Source organism: Coregonus lavaretus (assembly GCF_964263955.1).
Source record: "Coregonus lavaretus genome assembly, chromosome: 36".
Classification (NCBI taxonomy): domain Eukaryota; kingdom Metazoa; phylum Chordata; class Actinopteri; order Salmoniformes; family Salmonidae; genus Coregonus; species Coregonus lavaretus.
The window spans coordinates 4,784,775-4,809,876 of record NC_140023.1 but is presented as its reverse complement, the minus strand read 5'-3'; the positions used below and the strand labels follow the sequence as shown (position 1 = coordinate 4,809,876).

The 25,102-nt window shown below is 45.2% G+C and overlaps 1 protein-coding gene across 2 annotated transcripts in view; it reads right to left on the bottom strand.

Moving 5' to 3' along the window:
• The window catches only part of LOC311111005 (attractin-like protein 1), a 337,080-nt gene that overhangs the window by 270,430 nt on the left and 41,548 nt on the right, over positions 1 to 25,102 (bottom strand). For both annotated transcript variants that reach the window (XM_084153687.1, XM_084153688.1), the window contains exons 2-7: positions 20,747 to 20,830; positions 20,413 to 20,526; positions 16,531 to 16,659; positions 13,022 to 13,230; positions 11,607 to 11,781; positions 10,010 to 10,097 (exon numbers count right to left, since the gene is read on the bottom strand). In XM_084153687.1, the coding sequence (XP_084009813.1) occupies positions 10,010 to 10,097; positions 11,607 to 11,781; positions 13,022 to 13,230; positions 16,531 to 16,659; positions 20,413 to 20,526; positions 20,747 to 20,830 (799 nt within the window). The remainder of the gene's footprint in view (positions 1 to 10,009; positions 10,098 to 11,606; positions 11,782 to 13,021; positions 13,231 to 16,530; positions 16,660 to 20,412; positions 20,527 to 20,746; positions 20,831 to 25,102) is intronic.

Below are 25,102 nucleotides of genomic sequence, written 5' to 3'. Positions count from 1 at the left end.
ACTTGTATTTGAGCCAGGGTGTATTCGTTTTGTTGGGGTTTGTTTTGGTTAGGTTGGGATTAGGGTGTGTTTATTTGGGTGTGTGTGGTTTTGGTTAGTTCTTGTGTAGTCATGTGACTCCCAATCGGAGGTAACGAGTGTCAGCTGTCGGCTCGTTATCTCTGATTGGGAGCCATATTTAATCTGTATGTTTTCCTTTGGGTGTTGTGGGTTTTTGTTCCATGTTCTGTCAGTATTGCAGAGGACTTCACGAATCGTTCTTGTTTTGTTGTTTTGTTCCAGACTTTGAATTAATAAAGTCATGTTCGCTCAACGCGCTGCGCTTTGGTCTACTCATTTGGAAGACGATCGTGACAGAAAAACCCACCAATCTAGGACCAAGCGGCGTGTCAAGCGGCAACAGGATCCACCTACAAAGGATTCATGGACATGGGAGGAGATACTGGATGGAAAGGGTCCTTGGGCACAACCGGGAGAATATCGCCGTCCTTGTGAAGAGCTGGAGGCAGCTAAAGCCGAGAGGAGGCAATATGAGGAGGCAGCACGGAGGCAAGGCTGGAAGCCCGTGAGCACTAGCCAAAAATTTCTTGGGGGGGGCCTTAAAGGGAGTGTGGCGAGGTCAGGTAGGAGACCTGCGCCTACTCCCTGTACTTACCGTGGAGAGCGAGAGTACGGGCAGACACCGTGTTACGCAGTAGAGCGCATGGTGTCTCCTGTACGCGTGCATAGCCCGGTTCGGTACATTCCAGCTCCACGTATCGGCCGGGCTAGATTGAGCGTTGAGCCGGATGTCATGAAGCCGGCCCAACGCATCAGGCCACCAGTGCGTCTCCATGGGCCGGCTTACATGGCACCAGCCTTACGCATGGTGTCCCCGGTTCGCCTACATAGCCCGGTGCGGGTTATTCCTCCTTCCCGTACTGGTCGGGCGACGGGGAGTATACAACCAGGTAAGGTTGGGCAGGCTCAGTGCTCAAGGGAGCCAGTACGCCTGCACGGTCCGGTATTTCCGGCGCCACCTCCCCGCTCCAGCCCAGTACCACCAGTGCCTACACCACACACCAAGCCTCCTGTGTGTCCCCAGAGTCCTGTGCGTCCTGTTGCTGCTCCCCGCACTAGCCCTGAGATGCGTGTCCTCAGCCCGGGACCACCAGTTCCGGCACCACGCACTAGGCCTTATGTGCGTCCCCAGGGTCCAGCATGCCCTGTTGCTACTCCCCGCACTAGCCCTGAGATGCGTGTCCTCAGCCCGGGACCACCAGTTCCGGCACCACGCACTAGGCCTTATGTGCGTCCCCAGGGTCCAGCATGCCCTGTTGCTACTCCCCGCACTAGCCCTGAGATGCGTGTCCTCAGCCCGGGACCACCAGTTCCGGCACCACGCACTAGGCCTTATGTGCGTCCCCAGGGTCCAGCATGCCCTGTTCCTTCTCCCCGCACTAGCCCTGAGATGCGTGTCCTCAACCCGGGACCACCAGTTCCGGCACCACGCACCAGGCCTATAGTGCGTCTCGGCCGGCCAGAGTCTGCCGTCTGCCCAACGGCGCCTGAACTGCCCGTCTGCCCAACGGCGCCTGAACTGCCCGTCTGCCCAACGCCGTCTAAGCCGCCCGTCTGCCATGAGCCTTCAGAGCCGTCCGCCAGACCGGAGCCGCTAGAGCCTTCCGCCAGACAGGAGCAGCCAGAGCCTTCCGCCAGACAGGATCAGCCAGAGCCTTCCGCCAGACAGGACCAGCCAGAGCCTTCAGCCAGCCATGAGCAGCCAGATCCGTCAGCCAGCCATGAGCAGCCAGATCCGTCAGCCAGCCATGAGCAGCCAGATCCGTCAGCCAGCCATGAGCAGCCAGATCCGTCAGCCAGCCATGAGCAGCCAGATCTGTCAGCCAGCCATGAGCAGCCAGATCCATCAGCCAGCCATGAGCAGCCAGATCCGTCAGCCAGCCATGAGCAGCCAGATCCGTCAGCCAGCCATGAGCAGCCAGATCCGTCAGCCAGCCATGAGCAGCCAGATCCGTCAGCCAGCCATGAGCAGCCAGATCCGTCAGCCAGCCATGAGCAGCCAGATCCGTCAGCCAGCCATGAGCCGTCCAGCCGGGATCCGCCAGAGCCGTCCAGCCGGGATCCGCCAGAGCCGTCCAGCCGGGATCCGCCAGAGCCGTCCAGCCGGGATCCGCCAGAGCCGTCCAGCCGGGATCCGCCAGAGCCGTCCAGCCGGGATCCGCCAGAGCCGTCCAGCCGGGATCCGCCAGAGCCGTCCAGCCGGGATCCGCCAGCCAGCCAGGATCCGCCAGCCAGCCAGGATCCGCCATTCAGTCCGGTGCTGCCCCTTAGTCCGGTGCTGCCGCTTAGTCCGGTGCTGCCGCTTAGTCCGGTGCTGCCTCTTAGTCCGGTGCTGCCCCTTAATCCGGGTGGGTTAAGTTGGAGGGTGGTCAGTTGGAGGAGGCTACGGAAGCGGGTAGTGACTAGGGTGGGGTGGGGTCCACGACCAGAGCCAGAACCACCGCCGAAGAGGTATGCCCACCCAGCCCTCCCTTGGTTAGCCCTAGTTGAGGCGCGGTCGCAGTCCGCGCCTTTAGGGGGGGGTACTGTCACACTCTGGCTCCGGGACTTGTATTTGAGCCAGGGTGTATTCGTTTTGTTGGGGTTTGTTTTGGTTAGGTTGGGATTAGGGTGTGTTTATTTGGGTGTGTGTGGTTTTGGTTAGTTCTTGTGTAGTCATGTGACTCCCAATCGGAGGTAACGAGTGTCAGCTGTCGGCTCGTTATCTCTGATTGGGAGCCATATTTAATCTGTATGTTTTCCTTTGGGTGTTGTGAGTTTTTGTTCCATGTTCTGTCAGTATTGCAGAGGACTTCACAAATCGTTCTTGTTTTGTTGTTTTGTTCCAGACTTTGAATTAATAAAGTCATGTTCGCTCAACGCGCTGCGCTTTGGTCTACTCATTTGGAAGACGATCGTGACAGTTGGCAATCACAGAGGTCAGACGTTTCTTGTAATTGGCCACTAGGTTTGCACACATCTCAGGAGGGATTTTGTCCCACTCCTCTTTGTAGATCTTCTCCAAGTCATTAAGGTTTCGAGCCTGACGTTTAGCAACTCGAACATTCAGCTCCCTCCACAGATTTTCTATGGGATTAAGGTCTGGAGACTGGCTAGGCCACTCCAGGACCTTAATGTGCTTCTTCTTGAGCCACTCCTTTGTTGCCTTGGCCGTGTGTTTTGGGTCATTGTCATGCTGGAATACCCATCTACGACCCATTTTCAATGCCCTAGCTGATGGAAGGAGGTTCTCACCCAAGATTTGACGGTACATGGCCCCGTCCATCGTCCCTTTGATGCGGTGAAGTTGTCCTGTCCCCTTAGCAGAAAAACACCCCCAAAGCATAATGTTTCCACCTCCATGTTTGACGGTGGGGATGGTGTTCTTGGGGTCATAGGCAGCATTCCTCCTCCTCCAAACACGACGAGTTGAGTTGATGCCAAAGAGCTCGATTTTGGTCTCATCTGACCACAACACTTTCACCCAGTTCTCCTCTGAATCATTCAGATGTTCATTGGCAAACTTCAGACGGGCCTGTATATGTGCTTTCTTGAGCAGGGGGACCTTGCGGGCGCTGCAGGATTTCAGTCCTTCACGGCGTAGTGTGTTACCAATTGTTTTCTTGGTGACTATGGTCCCAGCTGCCTTGAGATCATTGACAAGATCCTCCCGTGTAGTTCTGGGCTGATTCCTCACCATTCTCATGATCATTGCAACTCCACGACGTGTGGTCCTCTGTAGCTCAGCTGGTAGAGCACGGCGCTTGTAACGCTAAGGTAGTGGGTTCGATCCCCGGGACCACCCATACAAAAAATGTATGCACGCATGACTGTAAGTCGCTTTGGATAAAAGCATCTGCTAAATGGCATATTATTATTATTATATCTTGCATGGAGCCCCAGGCCGAGGGAGATTGACAGTTATTTTGTGTTTCTTCCATTTGCGAATAATCGCACCAAATGTTGTCACCTTCTCACCAAGCTGCTTGGTGATGGTCTTGTAGCCCATTCCAGCCTTGTGTAGGTCTACAATCTTGTCCCTGACATCCTTGGAGAGTTCTTTGTCTTGGCCATGGTGGAGAGTTTGGAATCTGATTGCTTCTGTGGACAGGTGTCTTTTATACAGGTAACAAGCTGAGATTAGGAGCACTCCCTTTAAGAGTGTGCTCCTAATCTCAGCTCGTTACCTGTATAAAAGACACCTGGGAGCCAGAAATCTTTCTGATTGAAAGGGGGTCAAATACTTATTTCCCTCATTAAAATGCAAATCAATTTATAACATTTTTAATTTGCGTTTTTCTGATTTTTGTTGTTGTTATTCTGTCTCTCACTGTTCAAATAAACCTACCATTAAATTTATAGACTGATCATTTCTTTGTCAGTGGGCAAACGTACAAAATCAGCAGGGGATCAAATACTTTTTTCCCCTCACTGTATACAGTGTGGTTTCCTACTTACAAAGCATGTAGAGGTCTGTAATTTTTATCATAGGTACACTTCAACTGTGAGAGACGGAATCTAAAACAAAAATCCAGAAAATCACATTGTATGATTTTTAAGTAATTAATTTGCATTTTATTGCATGACATAAGTATGTGATACATCAGAAAAGCAGAACTTAATATTTGGTACAGAAACCTTTGTTTGCAATTACAGAGATCATACGTTTCCTGTAGGTCTTGACCAGGTTTGCACACACTGCAGCAGGGATTTTGGCCCACTCCTCCATACAGACCTTCTCCAGATCCTTCAGGTTTCGGGGCTGTCGCTGGGCAATACGGACTTTCAGCTCCCTCCAAAGATTTTTTATTGGGTTCAGGTCTGGAGACTGGCTAGGCCACTCCAGGACCTTGAGATGCTTCTTACGGAGCCACTCCTTAGTTGCCCTGGCTGTGTGTTTCGGGTCGATGTCATGCTGGAAGACCCAGCCACGACCCATCTTCAATGCTCTTACTGAGGGAAGGAGGTTGTTGACCAATATCTAGCGATACATGGCCCCATCCATCCTCCCCTCAATACGGTGCAGTCGTCCTGTCCCCTTTGCAGAAAAGCATCCCCAAAGAATGATGTTTCCACCTCCATGCTTCACGGTTGGGATGGTGTTCTTGGGGTTGTACTCATCCTTCTTCTTCCTCCAAACACGGCGAATGGAGTTTAGACCAAAAAGCTATATTTTTGTCTCATCAGACCACATGACCTTCTCCCATTCCTTCTCTGGATCATCCAGATGGTCATTGGCAAACTTCAGACGGGCCTGGACATGCGCTGGCTTGAGCAGGGGGACCTTGCGTGCGCTGCAGGATTTTAATCCATGACGGCGTAGTGTGTTACTAATGGTTTTCTTTGAGACTGTGGTCCTAGCTCTCTTCAGGTCATTGACCAGGTCCTGCCGTGTAGTTCTGGGCTGATCCCTCACCTTCCTCATGATCATTGATGCCCCATAAGGTGAGATCTTGCATGGAGCCCCAGACCGAGGGTGATTGACCGTCATCTTGAACTTCTTCCATTTTCTAATAATTGCGCCAACAGTTGTTGCCTTCTCACCAAGCTGCTTGCCTATTGTCCTGTAGCCCATCCCACCCTTGTGCAGGTCTACAATTTGATCCCTGATGTCCTTACACAGCGCTCTGGTCTTGGCCATTGTGGAGAGGTTGGAGTCTGTTTGATTGAATGTGTGGACTGGTGTCTTTTATACAGGTAATGAGTTCAAACAGGTGCAGTTAATACAGGTAATGAGTGGAGAACAGGAGGGCTTCTTAAAGAAAAACTAACAGGTCTGTAAGAGCAGGAATTCTTACTGGTTGGTAGGTGATCAAATACTTATGTCATGCAATACAATGCAAATTAATTACTTAAAAATCATACAATGTGATTTTATGGATGTTTGTTTTAGATTCTGTCTCTCACAGTTGAAGTGTACCTATGATAAAAATTACAGACCTCTACATGCTTTGTAATTAGGAAAACCTGCAAAATCGGCAGTGTATCAAATACTTGTTCTCCCCACTGTATATATATATTTAGCGGTGTAAACTGTGTCTTTAATCCCAGTGAACACGGGTGGACCACGTAGCTGATCTTCTATTCTGCTGAAACACAGCTAACTGAATGAAGCTGTCTGGGAGTTTGTATAATAGCTAGGGTAATACTCACAACACAGACAAAATAAAAGGTTCCCATTTAAAGTTAGATCCCTTTGAGAGAGGATGTCATTTGTAAAGTGGATTTCAGAATGTAATCCAAGGATAAACTACAGATAGGCATCTCAATCACAAAAGGCCTTGGTGTATCATTTCATCCACTATTTAATCTCTCATCAACGACACTGCATTAGAGAATAAAACCTTATAATAAAACCTTTAGAGAATAAGTCCTTTCACGTTCCCCTTCAAAAGGGAACGGTTTTGCAGTGAACTGCTCAAATTAAAACTTCACAGCATGAGTCAGTGGTAGGTCAGAGATAAGGGGTTAGGGGTCAGGTCAGGGTCAAGATGCTTGCTCATCCCTAGGGCTGTTGCGGTGACCGTATTACCGCCACACCAGCAGTCACGAGTCATGAAGGCAGTCAAATTCCATTTGACCGTTTAGTCACGGTAATTAGGCTTCTCCAAGCTCAGATGTTGCTGATGGTCATTAGTAGCCTACCAAACTTGCTAACAGCCTGGTCCTCAGCACTCTACTGTCCCCCTATTTCCTCTGACATCAATGCAAATGTAACCGAAAATCTAAATCAAACACTTCATAAGAGCCCATGAGATCATGTTGTGCAACATTTCTATAGGCTATGCAATTGCATGAGAAAACAGAGTTTTGATGGCCTCTATTAAAAATAGGAGAATCCCATCTGCTTTCTATAGGCTAGGCCTACTATATTTATTTCTCAACTTTCCTAATATTAAGCACATTGCTTCACTTTACAACAGGAGTATAGCCTACCTGGCTGGCATGAAAATTAACCACAGGAAAAGCGTCCTCCACTCGCTATTTAAGTGCAGAGATTACATGTATTTTTTCCCCCTGCCCCGGTTTCGAGACAGGTGCATGATAATGGTCCATTCTAAATCTAAACGAATTTCACACATACATTATTTTGTACATGTAAAGATTAAATCAAAAATAGTCTGATGGGTGACAATATTAGCCTATCACTTGTGAATTATATATCATCACTTGTGAATGACGCCCAGCTTAAGGCAATAAACAATGCCTTTTGTTGTGTGACTTTTTCGAATCATAGTCGCACACCTCATGTAGCCTAGCCCATAGGCCTATATGTTTTGATAAGGTTTATATCACAACTAAAGTGGCCAAATAACTTCTTAAAATCAAGCACATTAAATCTGCTTTACAAGGGGTGTAGAGCCTAACTGGCATACATAAGCAGCGTGTGAGTTTCAAGTTTGGGGAAGATACTTTTCACCATAAAGATGCAGCTTTATAATAAAAGCATTACATGCATAATAGCATTTGCGGTCACTTTTGATAATGGTGTTTATCCGCTAATGGAACATTCGTGCTTATAGCCTAGCTCTAAAGGTATGTTAGTACGTAGATCCTTTAACGTGTGCAGTATTCCTTATGAGACAAAAACATTTGAAAGGTCTTCCATGGGGGTACCATTTTAAAGCATTGTAAACTGCAAGTAATGAAGTGAGAGTCGTTCCAAAATAAACTTCTCAGCCTTTCAAGCCATAACCTCTGAGCCGTAAAATACTACTTCCATTTAACTCACGTAAACAAAGCCGGATCCCCTTAGGTGAGTAACCATAGTAAGACATCTAATAGAACATCCATTTGTCCCTCTTCATGAAAGCGACCCAAACATTTAAGAGTTTAGGTAATGTTTTTTTGTTTGTTTGTTTGTTTTGTCACACACACATGCCAGAGGCAGACTTTCTATTTAACAGGGTTATTCAGAGAGACTTCTATAGTTTCAAGGGAAGAAGGGAAAGAGCAGACAGATGAAATGTAGTCGTCATGCTTGTTTCCCCTGGTGAGCCGAAGAGTCAGTTAGCCGGAGCAAAGCAGCCCTGCTGCTCTCTGACCAACCCTGAGGGCCCCACATCCATCTTACTGCCATGTTATCTCTACTCAGACCCAGAGAGGCAATCCTCTTAACTCCCTCACCCAACAGAGAGAGGGGGAGAGGATAACCCCAGAGAGAGAGAGAGAGAGAGCAAGAGCGAGAGAGAGAGAGAGAGAGAGAGAGAGAATGTGTGTGAAGAAACACCCAGAGAAACAGAAAGAGCCAGATAGAGAGAACCCTGTCTAGATGTACAGTGGCTTGCGAAAATATTCACCCCCCTTGGCATTTTTCCCATTTTGTTGCCTTACAACCTGGAATTAAAATGGATTTTTGGGCGGTTTGTATGATTTGATTTACACAACATGCCTACCACTTTGAAGATGCAAAATATTTTTTATTGTGAAACAAACAACAAATAAGACAAAAAAACAGAAAACTTGAGCGTGCATAACTATTCAACCCCAGTCAATACTTTGTAGAGACCCCTTTTGCAGCAATTACTGCTGCAAGTCTCTTGGGGTATGTCTCTATAAGCTTGGTACATCTAGCCACTGGGATCCTTGCCCATTCTTCAAGGCTATACTGCTCCAGCTCCTTCAAGTTGGATGGGTTCCGCTGGTGTACAGCAATCTTCAAGTCATACCACATATTCTCAATTGGATTGAGGTCTGGGCTTTGACTAGGCCATTCCAAGACATTTAAATGCTTAAACCACTCGAGTGTTGCTTTAGCAGTATGCTTAGGGTCATTGTCCTGCTGGAAGGTGAACTTCTGTCCCAGTCTCAAATCTCTGGAAGACTGAAACATGTTTCCCTCAAGAATTTCCCTGTATTTAGCGCTATCCATCATTCCTTCAATTCTGACCAGTTTCCCAGTCCCTGCCGATGAAAAACATCCACACAGCATGATGCTGCCACCACCATGCTTCACTGTGGGGATGGTGTTCTCGGGGTGATGAGAGGTGTTGGGTTTGCGCCAGACATAGCGTTTTCCTTGATGGCCAAAAAGCTCAATTTTAGTCTCATCTGACCAGAGTACCTTCTTCCATATGTTTGGGGAGTCTCCCGAATGCCTTTTGGCAAACACCAAACGTGCTTGCTTATTTTTTTCTTTAAGCAATGGCTTTTTTCTGGCCACTCTTCCGTAAAGCCAAGCTCTGTGGAGTGTACTGCTTAAAGTGGTTCTATGGACAGATACTCCAATCTCCACTGTGGAGCTTTGCAGCTCCTTCAGGGTTATCTTTGGTCTCTTTGTTGCCTCTCTGATTAATGCCCTCCTTGCCTGGTCCGTGAGTTTTGGTGGGCGGCCCTCTCTTGGCAGGTTTGTTGTGGTGCCATATTCTTTCCATTTTTTTATAATGGATTTAATGGTGTTCCGTGGGATGTTCAAAGTTTCAGATATTTTTTTATAACCCAACCCTGATCTGTACTTCTCCACAACTTTGTCCCTGACATCCTTCTTGGTCTTCATGGTGCTGCTTGCTTGGTGGTTCCCCTTGCTTAGTGGTGTTGCAGACTCTGGGGCCTTTCAGAACAGGTGTATATATACTGAGATCATGTGACAGATCATGTGACACTTAGATTGCACACAGGTGGACTTTATTTAACTAATTATGTGACTTCTGAAGGTGTAATTGGTTGCACCAGATCCGGCTCCATAGCAAAGGGGGTGAATACATATGCACGCACCACTTTTCTGTTATTTAGTTATTTTTTTCATTTCACTTCACCAATTTGGACTATTTTGTGTATGTCCATTACATGAAATCCAAATAAAAATCAATTTAAATTACAGGTTGTAATGCAACAAAATAGGGAAAATGCCAAGGGGGATGAATACTTTTGCAAGGCACTGTATAGAGCCCTGTATAGTACCAGTTTATGACAGAACGTTAGATGGAACACATCCACCCTGCTAGTGGGCTGTGACCATTAGCTGCCTTACCTGGTAAAGAGCCAGAGAATGGCCGTATCTCTGCAGAGGTCCACTATTGATCGGCACCACGTCCCAAGTGCTGCTCTCCAGATTATAACTGCAGGGGGGAAGAGAGACAGTCAGGCCTGAGCTATACAGAATATACAACAAAGAAATGGATGGAGAGAGTGGAGGGAGAAGAAAGAGATGGAGAGAGTGGAGGGAAAGAGAGAGAAAATGAGAGAGAGAGAGAGAGAGAGAGAGAGAGAGAGAGAGAGAGAGAGAGAGAGAGAGATCCTAACCTCCTGCCAAATGTATGACCATATTAGAGACACATTTCCCTCAGATTACACAGACCCACAAAGAATTTGAAAACAAATCCAATTTTGATAAACTCTATTGGGTGAAATACCACAGTGTGCCATCACAGCAGCGAGATTTGTGAACTGTTGCCACAAGAAAAGGGCAACCAGTGAAGAACAGACACCACTGTAAATACAACCCACAAAATGTTTATTTATTTTCCCTTTTGTACTATTTGCACATCGTTACAACACTGTACATAGCCATAATATGACATTTTAAATGTGGCTTTGGCAATGTAAACATATGCTCCCATGCCAATAAAGCCCTTTGAATTGAGAGAGAGAGAGAAAGAGAGAGAGGGAGCGAGAGAGAGTGCGAGAGAGAGCGAGAGAGAGAGAGAGCGAGAGAGAGAGAGAGAGAGTGCGAGAGAGAGCGAGAAGGCGAAAGACTGGAAGTAAACAAATATATATGAGGTAAGTAGACATTAACCACGTTTCCATCCACAGTTTTTATGCGAGTGAAGTCATACCGTACAAAAAAAATCACGACAGCTGTGATGGAAACAGGACGTTTCGGTACAATTTTATAAATGCCGACAGATAATTTCTTCATTCGACATGGTGGGATCTTTTTGTGTCGGTAAAATTAATTATGCGAGAAATGCAGGTGAAACGCCTTTATGCGCAAATATTAATATAAAAACCATCATATCGAAGTAAACTTGGAGTCACGTGATGACATGGTATGTGGTCCTCTGACTACGACTCGGGAAATCATGCAGTTTATTAGGCTAAAGATTAAATAAGTTATGATGAACTTCACAGAGTGGTGAAAGTGCACAATGATCTTGATGCTCCTTTCCATTACATTTTGAGGGTCTTATTCTGGTGACATGATGAGCGATGCTTGACTGCCTTTTGACAAATACAAATATTCTGGCTCTTATCTATAATAATCTCATCATGTAGACTAGCCTACCTGCACTGTATCGGCGAGCTGTTGGCTAGAGCGCACGTGCAAAGACCAGAGAAGGCACATTTGCTATTTAACGCAACACTTTTTGTGACAAAACTATCAGTAGAATTGAAAATGCGATGGAAACACATTGAACTTTAGATTTGTATTCGGTACATGAAAACTCAGCAACAAGTCAGTTTGGTGGAAACACTCCACTGGTGGGAAAATGCGCATATTGTCTTTATGCAGATTTTTGAATATTTGTATGAAAATCTGTCGCCAACTGGATGGAAACCTAGCTACAGAGCGAAATGAAGAGACAGACAGATGTTCCAGGTCTCTCTCTCTTCAGTCAGTGCCTTACTTGAGCACCATGTGGAAAGAGCTGTAGTTGAAGGTGTATCCTCCGATGACCCACATGAGTTTCCCATGGACCACAGCCTTATGGGAGGCCCTGCCCAGGGACTGGCTGAAGGGCTTGACGTTAGACATCACCCAGTAAGACTCAGTGGACGGCACTGACAGAGCACAGTCTGGACCTGGAGAGGACCAAACAACATAATTACAAATGCATGAAAGTATGTGAGGTGCGTTTGTAGCAAAATACTCTCTTCAGCAACACTTTAATACAGCTGACTAAACATGGTCCCACAGCACCATCAGCTGGTGAAGAGTGTGATAACAAAGCCTATGTCATGATGATGGGGTCAGCCATGATTGTGATGCGCTCACATGGCTACTACTCACTCTGATTCATCAAACCCCATTATGAGAAGGATCTCATGATACTGGCCCCTGTTGGCCCCTATTAGAGTGGAGGACAGACAGTGGAAATGGGGGGATGTGATAGGGTCTAGGGGCCAGGACCCTGTCTATCAGTGGAGAAAACCTAATTAGGGAAATGACCAGTGGTAAATGACCAGTGACCAGCAACTCAGTGTCAGAGCATAGGAGTGGCACCATGCTGGACAGTTCTGTCTCATTGAGAGGTGCTTGGTTGGTTCTACCCTGCTGGACAGTTCTGTCTCATTGAGAGGTGCTTGGTTGGTTCTACCCTGCTGGACAGTTCTGTCTCATTGAGAGGTGCTTGGTTGGTTCTACTGTAAAGAAGAAGTGTTAATACATCACCAAAGCATACAGTATTCAGGAACATTGGAGATCATATCAATGCATGGTTATACTAAGGGGATACCTAGACCAGCGACCCCGACCCACAAGGTGTAAGGACAAAACCTCCAGCACCACTAGATGGCAGACATGGAACATAAGATATCTCCTCTTGGTCAACAGACAATAGCAGGTGTTGTATTTAGTGTAGCCTGTATGAATACGGAGGAGAATCGGTCATGTCTGGAGAGCAGAAACCTGTGGTCTTCCACCATCATCTCAAGATTAGATTGTTAGAGCATGGAATACTCAACATGAAAAAGGCTCCTACTATCAAGCTGTCAGAATAGTGTTGGACATTATCCAACAGGTTACATGCATCCTACAACATGACCTCATTCCCTTCATCTAAACTAAGACGGTCATATCTGCCGAGTACTTCAGATGTCAGCTTCTATTACTGTAACATTTGATACATGGTCTCTGTGCCCCTCTCGTCACAGTTCTCATTTCAGCCAGAAGATGGCAGTGTGACTCAATCTACAAGAACACAAATAACTTACCTTTGTCATTGAATAATGAATTAACCCTATGAACCAACATGAAGATCCAACACCATAAAGACAACATTGTGACAACATTGACACGATATAACCATAGCCCTAGCCCCACCTTGCCAGCTGTCGTTGCAGACACAGCTCTTCTCCCCAGTGAGGTCACAGTAGCCCTGGTCGGGGCTACCACAGTTGTTCCTGCAGTAGGGGATGTCACAGGCCTCGCCCTTCCAGTACTTATCACACTCGCAGTACACCCGGCTGGCGATAGAGTTCCCCGTGCTGCACTTCCCATGACCGGAGCAGTTATTGGGGCACGAGTTGACCCTGCAGACCCAGAACGGAGAGATGGTGAATTAGATGAGTGAAAGCATGAGACCATGGGAGGGATGAGGAAGTACATTTGGAAAGGTTATCATTGTAAATAAGAATTTGCTCTTAATTCACTTACCTGTATAAATAAAGGTTGAATAAAAAATAAGTCAATAATTGAGGAAAAACAAATAGCTGAAAGAATTTTTGATTGACAGAGGTGATTGCCATCTATTGGGGTATGTGTTTTCAGGGAGCAGAACAGATAAAGGGTGAGATGAAGAGAAATGGAGAGATAATTAAAGAGAAGTGCCGACAAAATAATAGAGAAATATGGAAGGTAGACAGAGACAGGAGGAGGTCAAGGATCCAGGATAATACACATGCTTTTCAGCAACAGGGGGACGATAATGTTTACCGCTGTGACAAGAGTGTTGCTATGGCAACACCTTTATGGCCACATGGTGTGTGTGTCTGTGCTGGAGCCCTTGAGGCTGAGTTTAACTTATCTGAAAGCCCATCCTTCTCTTTGGCTGCTGCTTTGCGAGACAACCCAATTAATTCATTTTCAGAATCACACACACACATATCTCATATGTTAAGGGGTGTCATCTCCTCAGCTGTAATGCCCATTCTCAGCTAATCGTGTGATAGACATTGTAGACCCTAGACTCTAGGGTCTACAATGTGGCCTAAAGAGTCTGAGTGCAGTAGTGCTGAGCGATTAACCGAAATGTTGGTTATTTTTAGTATTTTAAACGACTAATTGACATACATCGGTTCAAATTTTTGAATTACATTTCGTATGTTTTTTTCTGTGAGCTCAATGTGCACATCGTGCTGCAGTTTCTCTAGAGATAAATCAGATCATGCCCGAACTGTGCGATGTAGTAGGGAGTTGTAGTTTCCAACAAGCCAATGTTCTACATAGTTTAGAACAGAAAACATGATGATTAACTACAATGACCATAATCCATTGCATGGCTACTTGTCCGGTCTGTGTTTCATTTAAGCCTACTACATAAGAGACAGAAGAATGCGCGATCAAGAGAAGATACATAGAGTGCAGTTTCTTCACGAGGTATCTCTACCTGAAAATACATGATCTAAGTAGTTGATAGTTGTTATTCAGCAGTCGTAAAAGTATGCCTTATTTACTTTGAAGAACTACAAAATAGGGATTTTGTCAGACAGCATAGGCAGCGCTCTATAGAGATGAGATGATGACTTGGAATGAAATAATAAAGTCATCAAATAAAACAAATGTAATATACACAACAACTGAAATATTTTGTTAAAGCAATGTGAATAAATGATAAGCAGTAATGGAAAGTCACTACCATCATGGGACTTTAATTATTTTATTCTGTGTTGTTACAGCATTCAACCCACATAATGCACAGTGCATTTAATGTTTAAAAAAATAATAGAAACCAAAAATCTTGATTATTTTTTAATACTCGAACTGAAACGTCCTCAAAAAGCACTAATCGCTCAGTACTAGTGTGCATCAACAGAGTAAGAGGAAAGAGAATGTAATGGGGACAAGGCTCTTAGCAAACCCACTGTCTGCTACTGAGCCAGAGACTTCCCTAATGGTCATACAGTCATGGCCAAAATTGTTGGCACCCCTGAAATTTTTCCAGAAAATGAAGTATTTCTCACAGAAAAGTATTGAAATTACACATGTTTTGCTATGCACATGTTTATTTCCTTTGTGTGTATTGGAATAACACAAAAAAAACAGGAAAAAAGCAAATTTGACATAATTTCACACAAAACTCAAAAAATGGGCCGGACAAAATGATTGGCACCCTTAACTTAATATTTAGTTGCACACCCTTTGGAAAAAATAACTGAAATCAGTCGCTTCCTATAACCATCAATAAGCTTCTTACACCTCTCACCCGGAATTTTGGACCACTCTTCTTTTGCAAACTGCTCCAGGTCTCTCATATTGGATGGGTGCCTTTTCCCAACAGCAATTTTAAGATCTCTCCACAGGTGTTCAATGGGATTAAGATCTGGACTCATTGCTGGCCACTTCAGAACTCTCCAGCGCTTTGTTGCCATCCATTTCTGGGTGCTTTTTGAAGTATGTTTGGGGTCATTGTCCTGCTGGAAGACCCATGATCTCGGACGCAAACCCAGCTTTCTGACACTGGGCCCTACATTGCGACCCAAAATCCTTTGGTAATCCTCAGATTTCATGATGCCTTGCACACAGTCAAGGCACCCAGTGCCAGAGGCAGCAAAACAACCCCAAAACATCTTTGAACCTCCACCATATTTGACTGTAGGTACTGTGTTCTTTTCTTTGAAGGCTTCATTACATTTTCGGTAAACAGTAGAACGATGTGCTTTACCAAAAAGCTCTATCTTGGTCTCATCTGTCCATAAGACGTTCTCCCAGAAGGAATTTGGCTTACTCATGTACATTTTGGCAAACTGTAGTCTTGCTTTTTTATGTCTCTGTGTCAGCAGTGGGGTCCTCCTGGGTCTCCTGCCATAGCGTTTCATTTCATTCAAATTTCGACGTATAGTTCGCGCTGACACTGATGCACCCTGAGCCTGCAGGACAGCTTGAATTTCTTTGGAACTTGTTTGGGGCTGCTTATCCACCATCCGGACTATCCTGCGTTGCAACCTTTCATCAATTTTTCTCTTCCGTCCACGTCCAGGGAGATTAGCTACAGTGCCATGGGTTGCAAACTTCTTGATCATGTTGCGCACTGTGGACAAAGGAACATCTAGATCTCTGGAGATGGACTTGTAACCTTGAGATTGTTGATATTTTTCCACAATTTTGGTTCTCAAGTCCTCAGACAGTTCTCTTTTCCTCTTTCTGTTCTCCATGCTTAGTGTGGCACACACAGAAACACAATGCAAAGACTGAGTCAACTTCTCTCCTTTTTATCTGCTTTCAGGTGTGATTTTTAGATTGCCCACACCTGTTACTTGCCCCAGGTGAGTTTAAAGGAGCATCACATGCTTGGAACAAACTTATTTATCCACAATTTTGAAAGGGTGCCAATAACTTTGTCCGGCCCATTTTTTTAGTTTTGTGTGAAATTATGTCAAATTTGCTTTTTTCCTGTTTTTTTTTGTGTTATTCCAATACACACAAAGGAAATAAACATGTGCATAGCAAAACATGTGTAATTTCAATACTTTTCTGTGAGAAATACTTCATTTTCTGGAAAAATTTCAGGGGTGCCAACAATTTTGGCCATGACTGTATAAGGTATAGGTGAAGACTTATAAGGTATAGGTGACTGTAAATGTAGTGTGTGTGTATGGGCTGGGGCCACTCACGAGTAGGAGATGTGGAATCCAGTCAGGTTGTAGGCAGCGTCACTGAAAAAGTGCAACAGTGCATATCCAGAGGTGGCTACCACTTCCGGAACAGTCTCGTTCCCTCTCGTTTCCGGGACAACGAGACCGCTGTGGGAGAAGAAGAAAAATACATTAATGATGGAGTATTCACACACACACACAAACACGTTAAGCTCCAAAGTATGCTGGATAAATTATCGCCCTTTGCTTGACTGCTGAGCTGCGATTGCTGTCACCATGAAAACCCCCCTCCCGTCCTCCCGTCCTCCCGCCCTCCTGCCCTCCCGTCCTCCCGTCCTCCCGTCCTCCCGTCCTCCCGTCCTCCCGCCCTCCCGTCTTTACTTCATTGGGAGAAAGTGACTCCTTCCTCTCCTCGGGATCGATCCCTCCATTGCATGGAGGATCAGGCTACACAGCACAGCCCCATCAAGGTCATCAAAGAGGGAGGAGAAATCCGCTCCCCACCGGGAAGATTACAACCAGGCTCAACACAAAGACCACACAGCCAATACCAGGGGAGAGTCCATAGGGAAGGACCCTCAGTGGAAGGAATTACATTAGGGACCTATTCTTCAAAGGGGGAGGGAGGGTGAGAGGAAGAACACCTAAGACAGGCCTAAGAGCAACACTGAACAAAAATATAAAAAACGCAACAATTTCAAAGCTTTTACAGTTCATATAAGGAAATCAGTCAATTGAAATAAATAAATTAGGCCCTAATCTATGGATTTCACATGACTGGGAATATAGATATGCATCTGTTGGTCACAGATACCTTTAAAAAAAGGTAGGGGTGTGGATCAGAAAACCAGTCAGTATCTGGTGTGACCACTATTTGCCTCATGCAGCGTGACACATCTCCTTTGCATAGTTGATCAGGCTGTTGATTGTGGCCTGTGGAATGTTGTCCCACTCCTCTTCAATGGCTATGCGAAGTTGATGGATATTGGCGGGAACTGGAACATGCTGTCGTAAAGGTCAATCCAGAGCATCCCAAACATGCTCAATGGGTGACATGTCTGGTGAGTATGCAGGCCATAGAAGAACAGAAATTTTTAGCTTACAGGAATTGTGTACAGATCCTTGTGATATGGGGCCAAACATTATCATGCTGAAACAAGGCGGATGAATGGCACGACAATGGGCCTCAGGATCTTGTCACAGTATCTCTGTGCATTCAAATTGCCGTCGATAAAATGCAATTGTGTACGTTGTCCGTAGCTTATGCCTGCCCATACCATAACCCCACCGCCACCATGTGGGACACTGTTCACAACGTTGACGTCAGCAAACCGCTCGCCCTCACTACGCCATACAGGCTGTCTGCCATCTGCCCGGTACAGTTGATACCGGGATTCATCTGTGAAGAGCACACTTCTCCAGCGTACCAATGGACATCAAAGGTGAGCATTTGCCCACTGAAGTCGGTTATGATGCCAAACTGCAGTCAGGTCAAGACCCTTGTAAGGACGACGAGCACGCAGATGAGCTTCCCTGGTTTCTGACAGTTTATGCAGAAATTCTGTAAACAAATTTGTGCACAAAATTTGAGAGAAATAAGCTTTTTGTCCGTATGGACAATTTCTGGGATCTTTTATTTTAGCTCATGAAACATTGGACCAACACTTTACATGTTGCGTTTATATTTTTATTCAGTGTAAATGCAGAATATTAATCCATTGATTCATGATCACACCCACTCGTTACCTACAGTGAGGGAAAAAAGTATTTGATCCCCTGCTGATTTTGTACGTTTGCCCACTGACAAAGACATGATCAGTCTATAATTTTAATGGTAGGTTTATTTGAACAGTGAGAGACAGAATAACAACAAAAAAATACAGAAAAACGCATGTCAAAAATGTTAGAAATTGATTTGCATTTTAATGAGGGAAATAAGTATTTAACCCCTCTGCAAAACATGACTTAGTACTTGGTGGCAAAACCCTTGTTGGCAATCACAGAGGTCAGACGTTTCTTGTAGTTGGCCACCAGGTTTGCACACATCTCAGGAGGGATTTTGTCCCACTCCTCTTTGCAGTCATTAAGGTTTCGAGGCTGATGTTTGGCAACTCGAACCTTCAGCTCCCTCCACAGATTTTCTATGTGATTAAAGTCTGGAGACTGGCTAGGCCACTCCAGGACCTTAATGTGTTTCTTCTTGAGCCACTCCTTTGTTGTCTTGGCTGTGTGTTTTGGGTCATTGTCATGCTGGAATACCCATCCATGACCCATTTTCAATGCCCTGGCTGAGGGAAGGAGATTCTCACCCAAGATTTGACGGTACATGGCCCCGTCCATCGTCCCTTTGATGCGGTGAAGTTGTCCTGTCCCCTTAGCAGAAAAACACCCCCAAAGCATAATGTTTCCACCTCCATGTTTGACGGTGGGGATGGTGTTCTTGGGGTCATAGGCAGCATTCCTCCTCCTCCAAACACAGCGAGTTGAGTTGATGCCAAAGAGCTCCATTTTGGTCTCATCTGACCACAACACTTTCACCTAGTTCTCCTCTGAATCATTCAGATGTTCATTGGCAAACTTCAGACGGGCATGTATATGTGCTTTCTTGAGCAGGGGGGACCTTGCGGGCGCTGCAGGATTTCAGTCCTTCACGGCGTAGTGTGTTACCAATTGTTTTCTTGGTGACTATGGTCCCAGCTGCCTTGAGATCATTGACAAGATCCGCCCGTGTAGTTCTGGGCTGATTCCTCACCGTTCTCATGATCATTGCAACTCCACGAGGTGAGATCTTGCATGGAGCCCCAGGCCGAAGGAGATTGACAGTTCTTTTGTGTTTCTTCCATTTGCGAATAATCGCACCAACTGTTGTCACCTTCTCACCAAGCTGCTTGCGATGGTATTTTAGCCCATTCCAGCCTTGTGTAGGTCTACAATCTTGTCCCTGACATCATTGGAGAGCTCTTTGGTCTTGGCCATGGTGGAGAGTTTGGAATCTGATTGATTGATTGCTTCTGTGGACAGGTGTCTTTTATACAGGTAACAAGCTGAGATTAGGAGCACTCCCTTTAAGAGTGTGCTCCTAATCTCAGCTCGTTACCTGTATAAAAGACACCTGGGAGCCAGAAATCTTTCTGATTGAGAGGGGGTCAAATACTTATTTCCCTCATTAAAATGCAAATCAATTTATAAAAAAAATTACATGCGTTTTTCTGGATTTTTTTGTTGTTATTCTGTCTCTCACTGTTCAAATAAACCTACCATTAAAATTATAGACTGATCATTTCTTTGTCAGTGGGCAAACGTACAAAATCAGCAGGGGATCAAATACTTTTTTCCCTCACTGTATAATAGAAAGGGAGAGAACAATTCCTCTTCAGCTAGCCAGTATTCTGGATCACCACTGTGTGTGGATTCTACAATCATCTGTATTATTTAGCGGCATGTGTTCCATCCAACTAGTTTTGGAGGTATACAGTATTTGGTGTTCATGCATGCACAGTTGACTGCATACTAGAGAGTACACACGTATGTACATGCATACAGCATGATAGCTCCTGAGTAGCTCCTGAGTGGCGCAGTGGTCTAAGGCACTGCATCGCAGTGCTAACTGTGCCACTAGAGATCCTGGTTCGAATCCAGGCTCTGTCGCAGCCGGCCGCGACCGGGAGACTCATGGGCGGCGCACAATTGGCCCAGCGTCGTCCAGGGTAGGGGAGGGAATGGCCGGCAGGGATGTAGCTCAGTTGATAGAGCATGGCGTTTGCAACGCCAGGGTTGTGGGTTCGTTTCCCATGGGGGGCCAGTATAAAAAATAAAAATAAAATGTATTCACTAACTGTAAGTCGCTCTGGATAAGAGCGTCTGCTAAATGACTAAAATGTAAATGTATGATGACCTCACCTGAATACTGCGACCAGTGGTGCATAGATGGAGTCTCCATCATAGACGTACATGTGGTCCCAGCTACATTCCGTGGCAAAATGGTTGAAGCGCAACCTGAGCACAGCGTTTGGGCTGAAGGACAGAACATAGAGCATGGTTTAAAATGGGGAACTATAGCAACTACACCACTGCCCACGATGATCAGGATTCTTTACATTAGACAAAGAGTTTAACACTAAGACCACTGAACAATAACATGAATCAGTCTAAGAATGAATGCATACTGTACGGAATATAGACAGAAGAGCGTATGAACAGAGATAGAAGAGGAAAGAGAGAAATAACTACTTACTAGCCCTCGATCAGCCAGGTGCACTTGGTCTTGTACTTGTAGTTGATTGGTCCATCTGTGAGGGAACCTGATGGCTCTGTTAACCTGGCAAAGAGTGAAAAGCAACAATTAATACATGGAGAAAGGATGGATAGATAGGTCACAGAGGAGGAAGGTATAGGGTATAGCAGTGTTTCCCCTATAATCATTAAGCAGTGGTAGCCCACCACTGCTAAATATTTGCAACCACTCCAAAAAATATGTTTTAATATGCTGATGTGCTTTTAAAACGCTCAAACCAGTAGAAATCCACTTTTTCGAGCTGAAAGACGATGGCCAGAGCTTACCCATGATTTTGCACAAAAATATAAGTCAATAAGTCATAGTTTTAGTCAAAGTATGATGTATTTGGGCTTGAAGTGCCAAATCCGAATGTGTGACTTTGGATGTTTCCGTGAGTCTTAAGTGTCTTTTCCTATGAGATGACGTGCAAATTCTTTTCAGCCTACGTTTTGTTACAGGGCTGGGTTTTATTTAAAGGTTACCACCCACCAGCATGGCAATGTTTATTAAGCAGAATCACCTGCTGGAAAGTTCCTCCTGTTCGTGAGTCGTCTGAGAGCCAAACAGCTTTTCTCTGTAGCCTACACTTCGGATTCCACTACATAAAACAGCCACATAATCAAAATTGGCCAATCAATCAATATCGTACAAATTCATGAAAACAAAAATGATCTTTGATCTTTAAGGTTAAGGTTCGGCCAGCGTTTCCCAAATTCGGTCCTCAAAGCTTGATGATTAGTTATTTAAATCAGCTGTGTAGTGCTAGGGAAAAAAACAAAACGTGATGCTGCCACCACCATGCTTCACCGTAGGGATGGTGCCAGGTTTCCTCCAGACGTGACGTTTCGTATTCAGGCCAAAGAGCCTTTTGGCAAACCCCAAGCGGGCTGTCGTGCCTTTTACTGAGGAGTGGCTTCCGTCTGGCCACTCTACCATAAAGGCCTGATTGGTGTGCTGCAGAGATGGTTGTCCTTCTGGAAGGTTCTCCCATCTCCACAGAAGAACTCTAGAGCTTTGTCAGAGTGATCATCGGGTTCTTGGTCATCTCCCTGGCCAAGGCCTTTCTCCCCCGATTGCTCAGTTTGGCCGGGCGGCCAGCTCTAGGAAGTCTTGGTGGTTCTAAACTTTTTCCATTTAAGTATGATGGAGGCCACTGTTTTCTTGGGGACCTTCAATGCTGCAGAAATGTTTTGGTACCCTTCCCCAGATCTGTGCCTCAACACATTCCTGTCTCGGAGCTCTACGGACAATTCCTTCGACCTCATGGCTTGGTTTTTGCTCTGACATGCACTGTCAACTGTGGGACCTTATATAGACAGGTGTGTGCCTTTCCAAATCATGTCCAATCAATTGAATTTAGTACAGGTGGACTCCAATCAAATTGTAGAAACATCTCAAGGATGATCAACAGTCTCACAGCAAGGGGTCTGAATACTTATGTAAATATGGGGTATTGTGTGTAGATTGCTGAGGATTACTATTTTTTAAATCCATTTTAGAATAAGGCTGTTACTTAACAAAATGTGGAAAAAGTCAAGGGGTCTAAATACTTTCCGAAGGCACTGTACAGCTAGCTAGATTGCAGAAATGATGAGAGAACAAAGAATATAGCTATTTTGATAATGTCCGTGTGCATGTCCAAATATTAATGACGTCTGGAATCCGACAGTTTCACTGGAATTATCAAACGGCAAGAGTCAGACAAACGTCAACCCTCAACATGTCAACAGCTTGTATAGGCACGGTTTAGCTGACACATCTCGACAGGTAGGCTGCTAGTCTTTTTCTGAAATAATTATTATAACAGTCTTAATTATTATGGTAATCTTAACTGAAATGGTGCTCACATAACCTTAGCCAGCTAATGAAAGTTATCATGCTAGCTAGTTACACTGACAGCTGTCAGTCAGTGGCCTATTTGTTGTTATTTCTCTGCTACACCACAATGTTCTCACCCCCAATTAGCAGCCTGCGTCAGTCTTCGAGCTGGAACCTAAACGTGAATTTCTGCTCTAGGACAGGAATTACTCAAAATAGGTGCGGCAACTTCCTCTGAGGTGTGCCTTTAAATGGATAGTGAGAGATTTTGGCCATTAAGCCCTTTTCTACTTACCCATATAGTAAGATGAACTCACTGATACCATTTAATGTCTCTGCATGCAGTTTGAAGGAAGTTGCTAACTAGCGTTAGCGCAATTGCTTACTAGCGTTAGCCCAATGACTGGAAGTCTATGGGAACAGTAAGCATGCTGTTCCCATAGACTTTCAGTCATTACGCTAACGCTAGTTAGCAATGGCTTGCATATGAGCACATCACTGTGGTTCAGCTACTGTACATTTCCTGTGAATGTGTGTCGTCTGAGGTGGGGCAGGTAGCCTAGCAGTTAGAGCATTGGGCTAGTAACCGAAAGATCACTGGTTCAAATCCCAGAGCAGACTTGGTGAAAAACCTATCAATGTGCCCTTGAGCAAGGCACTTAACCCTAATTGCTCCTGTAAGTCACTCTGGATAAGAGCGTCTGATAAATGACTAAAATGTAAGTGTGTGCGAGCGTCAGTTTGTGTGTGCATTGGCCACATTGAGAGCCTTCCTCATCTCAAATGGAGAATTGAGGGACAGATACAGTGAGGGGAAAAAGTATTTGATCCCCTGCTGATTTTGTACGTTTGCCCACTGACAAAGAAATGATCAGTCTATCATTTTAATGGTAGGTTTATTTGAACAGTGAGAGACAGAATAACAACAAAAAAATACAGAAAAACGCATGTCAAAAATGTTATAAATTGATTTGCATTTTAATGAGGGAAATAAGTATTTGACCCCCTCTCAATCAGAAAGATTTCTGGCTCCCAGGTGTCTTTTATACAGGTAACGAGCTGAGATTAGGAGCACACTCTTAAAGGGAATGCTCCTAATCTCAGTTTGTTACCTGTATAAAAGACACCTGTCCACAGAAGCAATCAATCAATCAGATTCCAAACTCTCCACCATGGTCAAGACCAAAGAGCTCTCCAAAGACGTCAGGGACAAGATTGTAGACCTACACAAGGCTGGAATGGGCTACAAGACCATCGCCAAGCAGCTTGGTGAGAAGGTGACAACAGTTGGTGTGATTATTCGCAAATGGAAGAAACACAAAAGAACTGTCACTCCCTCGGCCTGGGGCTCCATGCAGGTTCTCACCTCGTGGAGTTGCAATGATCATGAGAATGGTGAGGAATCAGCCCAGAACTACACGGGAGGATCTTGTCAATGATCTCAAGGCAGCTCTGACCATAGTCACCAAGAAAACAATTGTTAACACACTACGCCGTGAAGGACTGAAATCCTGCAGCGCCCGCAAGGTCCCCCTGCTCAAGAAAGCACATATTAAGGCCCGTCTGAAGTTTGCCAATGAACATCTGAATGATTCAGAGGAGAACTGGGTGAAAGTGTTGTGGTCAGATGAGACCAAAATGGAGCTCTTTGGCATCAACTCAACTCGCCGTGTTAGGAGGAGGAGGAATGCTGCCTATGACCCCAGAACACCATCCCCACCGTCAAACATGGAGGTGGAAACATTATGCTTTGGGGGTGTTTTTCTGCTAAGGGGACAGGACAACTTCACCGCATCAAAGGGACGATGGACGGGGCCATGTACCGTCAAATCTTGGGTGAGAACCTCCTTCCCTCAGCCAGGGCTTTGAAAATGGGTCGTGGATGGGTATTCCAGCATGACAATGACCCAAAACACATGGCCAAGGCAACAAAGGAGTGGCTCAAGAAGAAGCACATTAAGGTCCTGGAGTGGCCTAGCCAGTCTCCAGACCTTAATCCCATAGAAAATCTGTGGAGGGAGCTGAAGGTTCGAGTTGCCAAACGTCAGCCTCGAAACCTTAACGACTTGGAGAAGATCTGCAAAGAGGAGTGGGACAAAATCCCTCCTGAGATGTGTGCAAACCTGGTGGCCAACTACAAGAAACGTCTGACCTCTGTGATTGCCAAAACGGGTTTTGGCACCAAGTACTAAGTCATGTTTTGCAGAGGGGTCAAATACCTATTTCCCTCATTAAAATGCAAATCAATTTATAACATTTTTGACATGCGTTTTTCTGGATTTTTTTGTTGTTATTCTGTCTATCACTGTTCAAATAAACCTACCATTAAAATTATAGACTGATCATGTCTTTGTCAGTGGGCAAACATACAAAATCAGCAGGGGATCAAATACTTTTTTCCCCTCACTGTATGTGTCTGCTTTAAGGGGTCCTTAACTGAAAAATAATCTCAACGTCCATCTCAACCAATTACACTGAAACCACAAGTGTTATAGG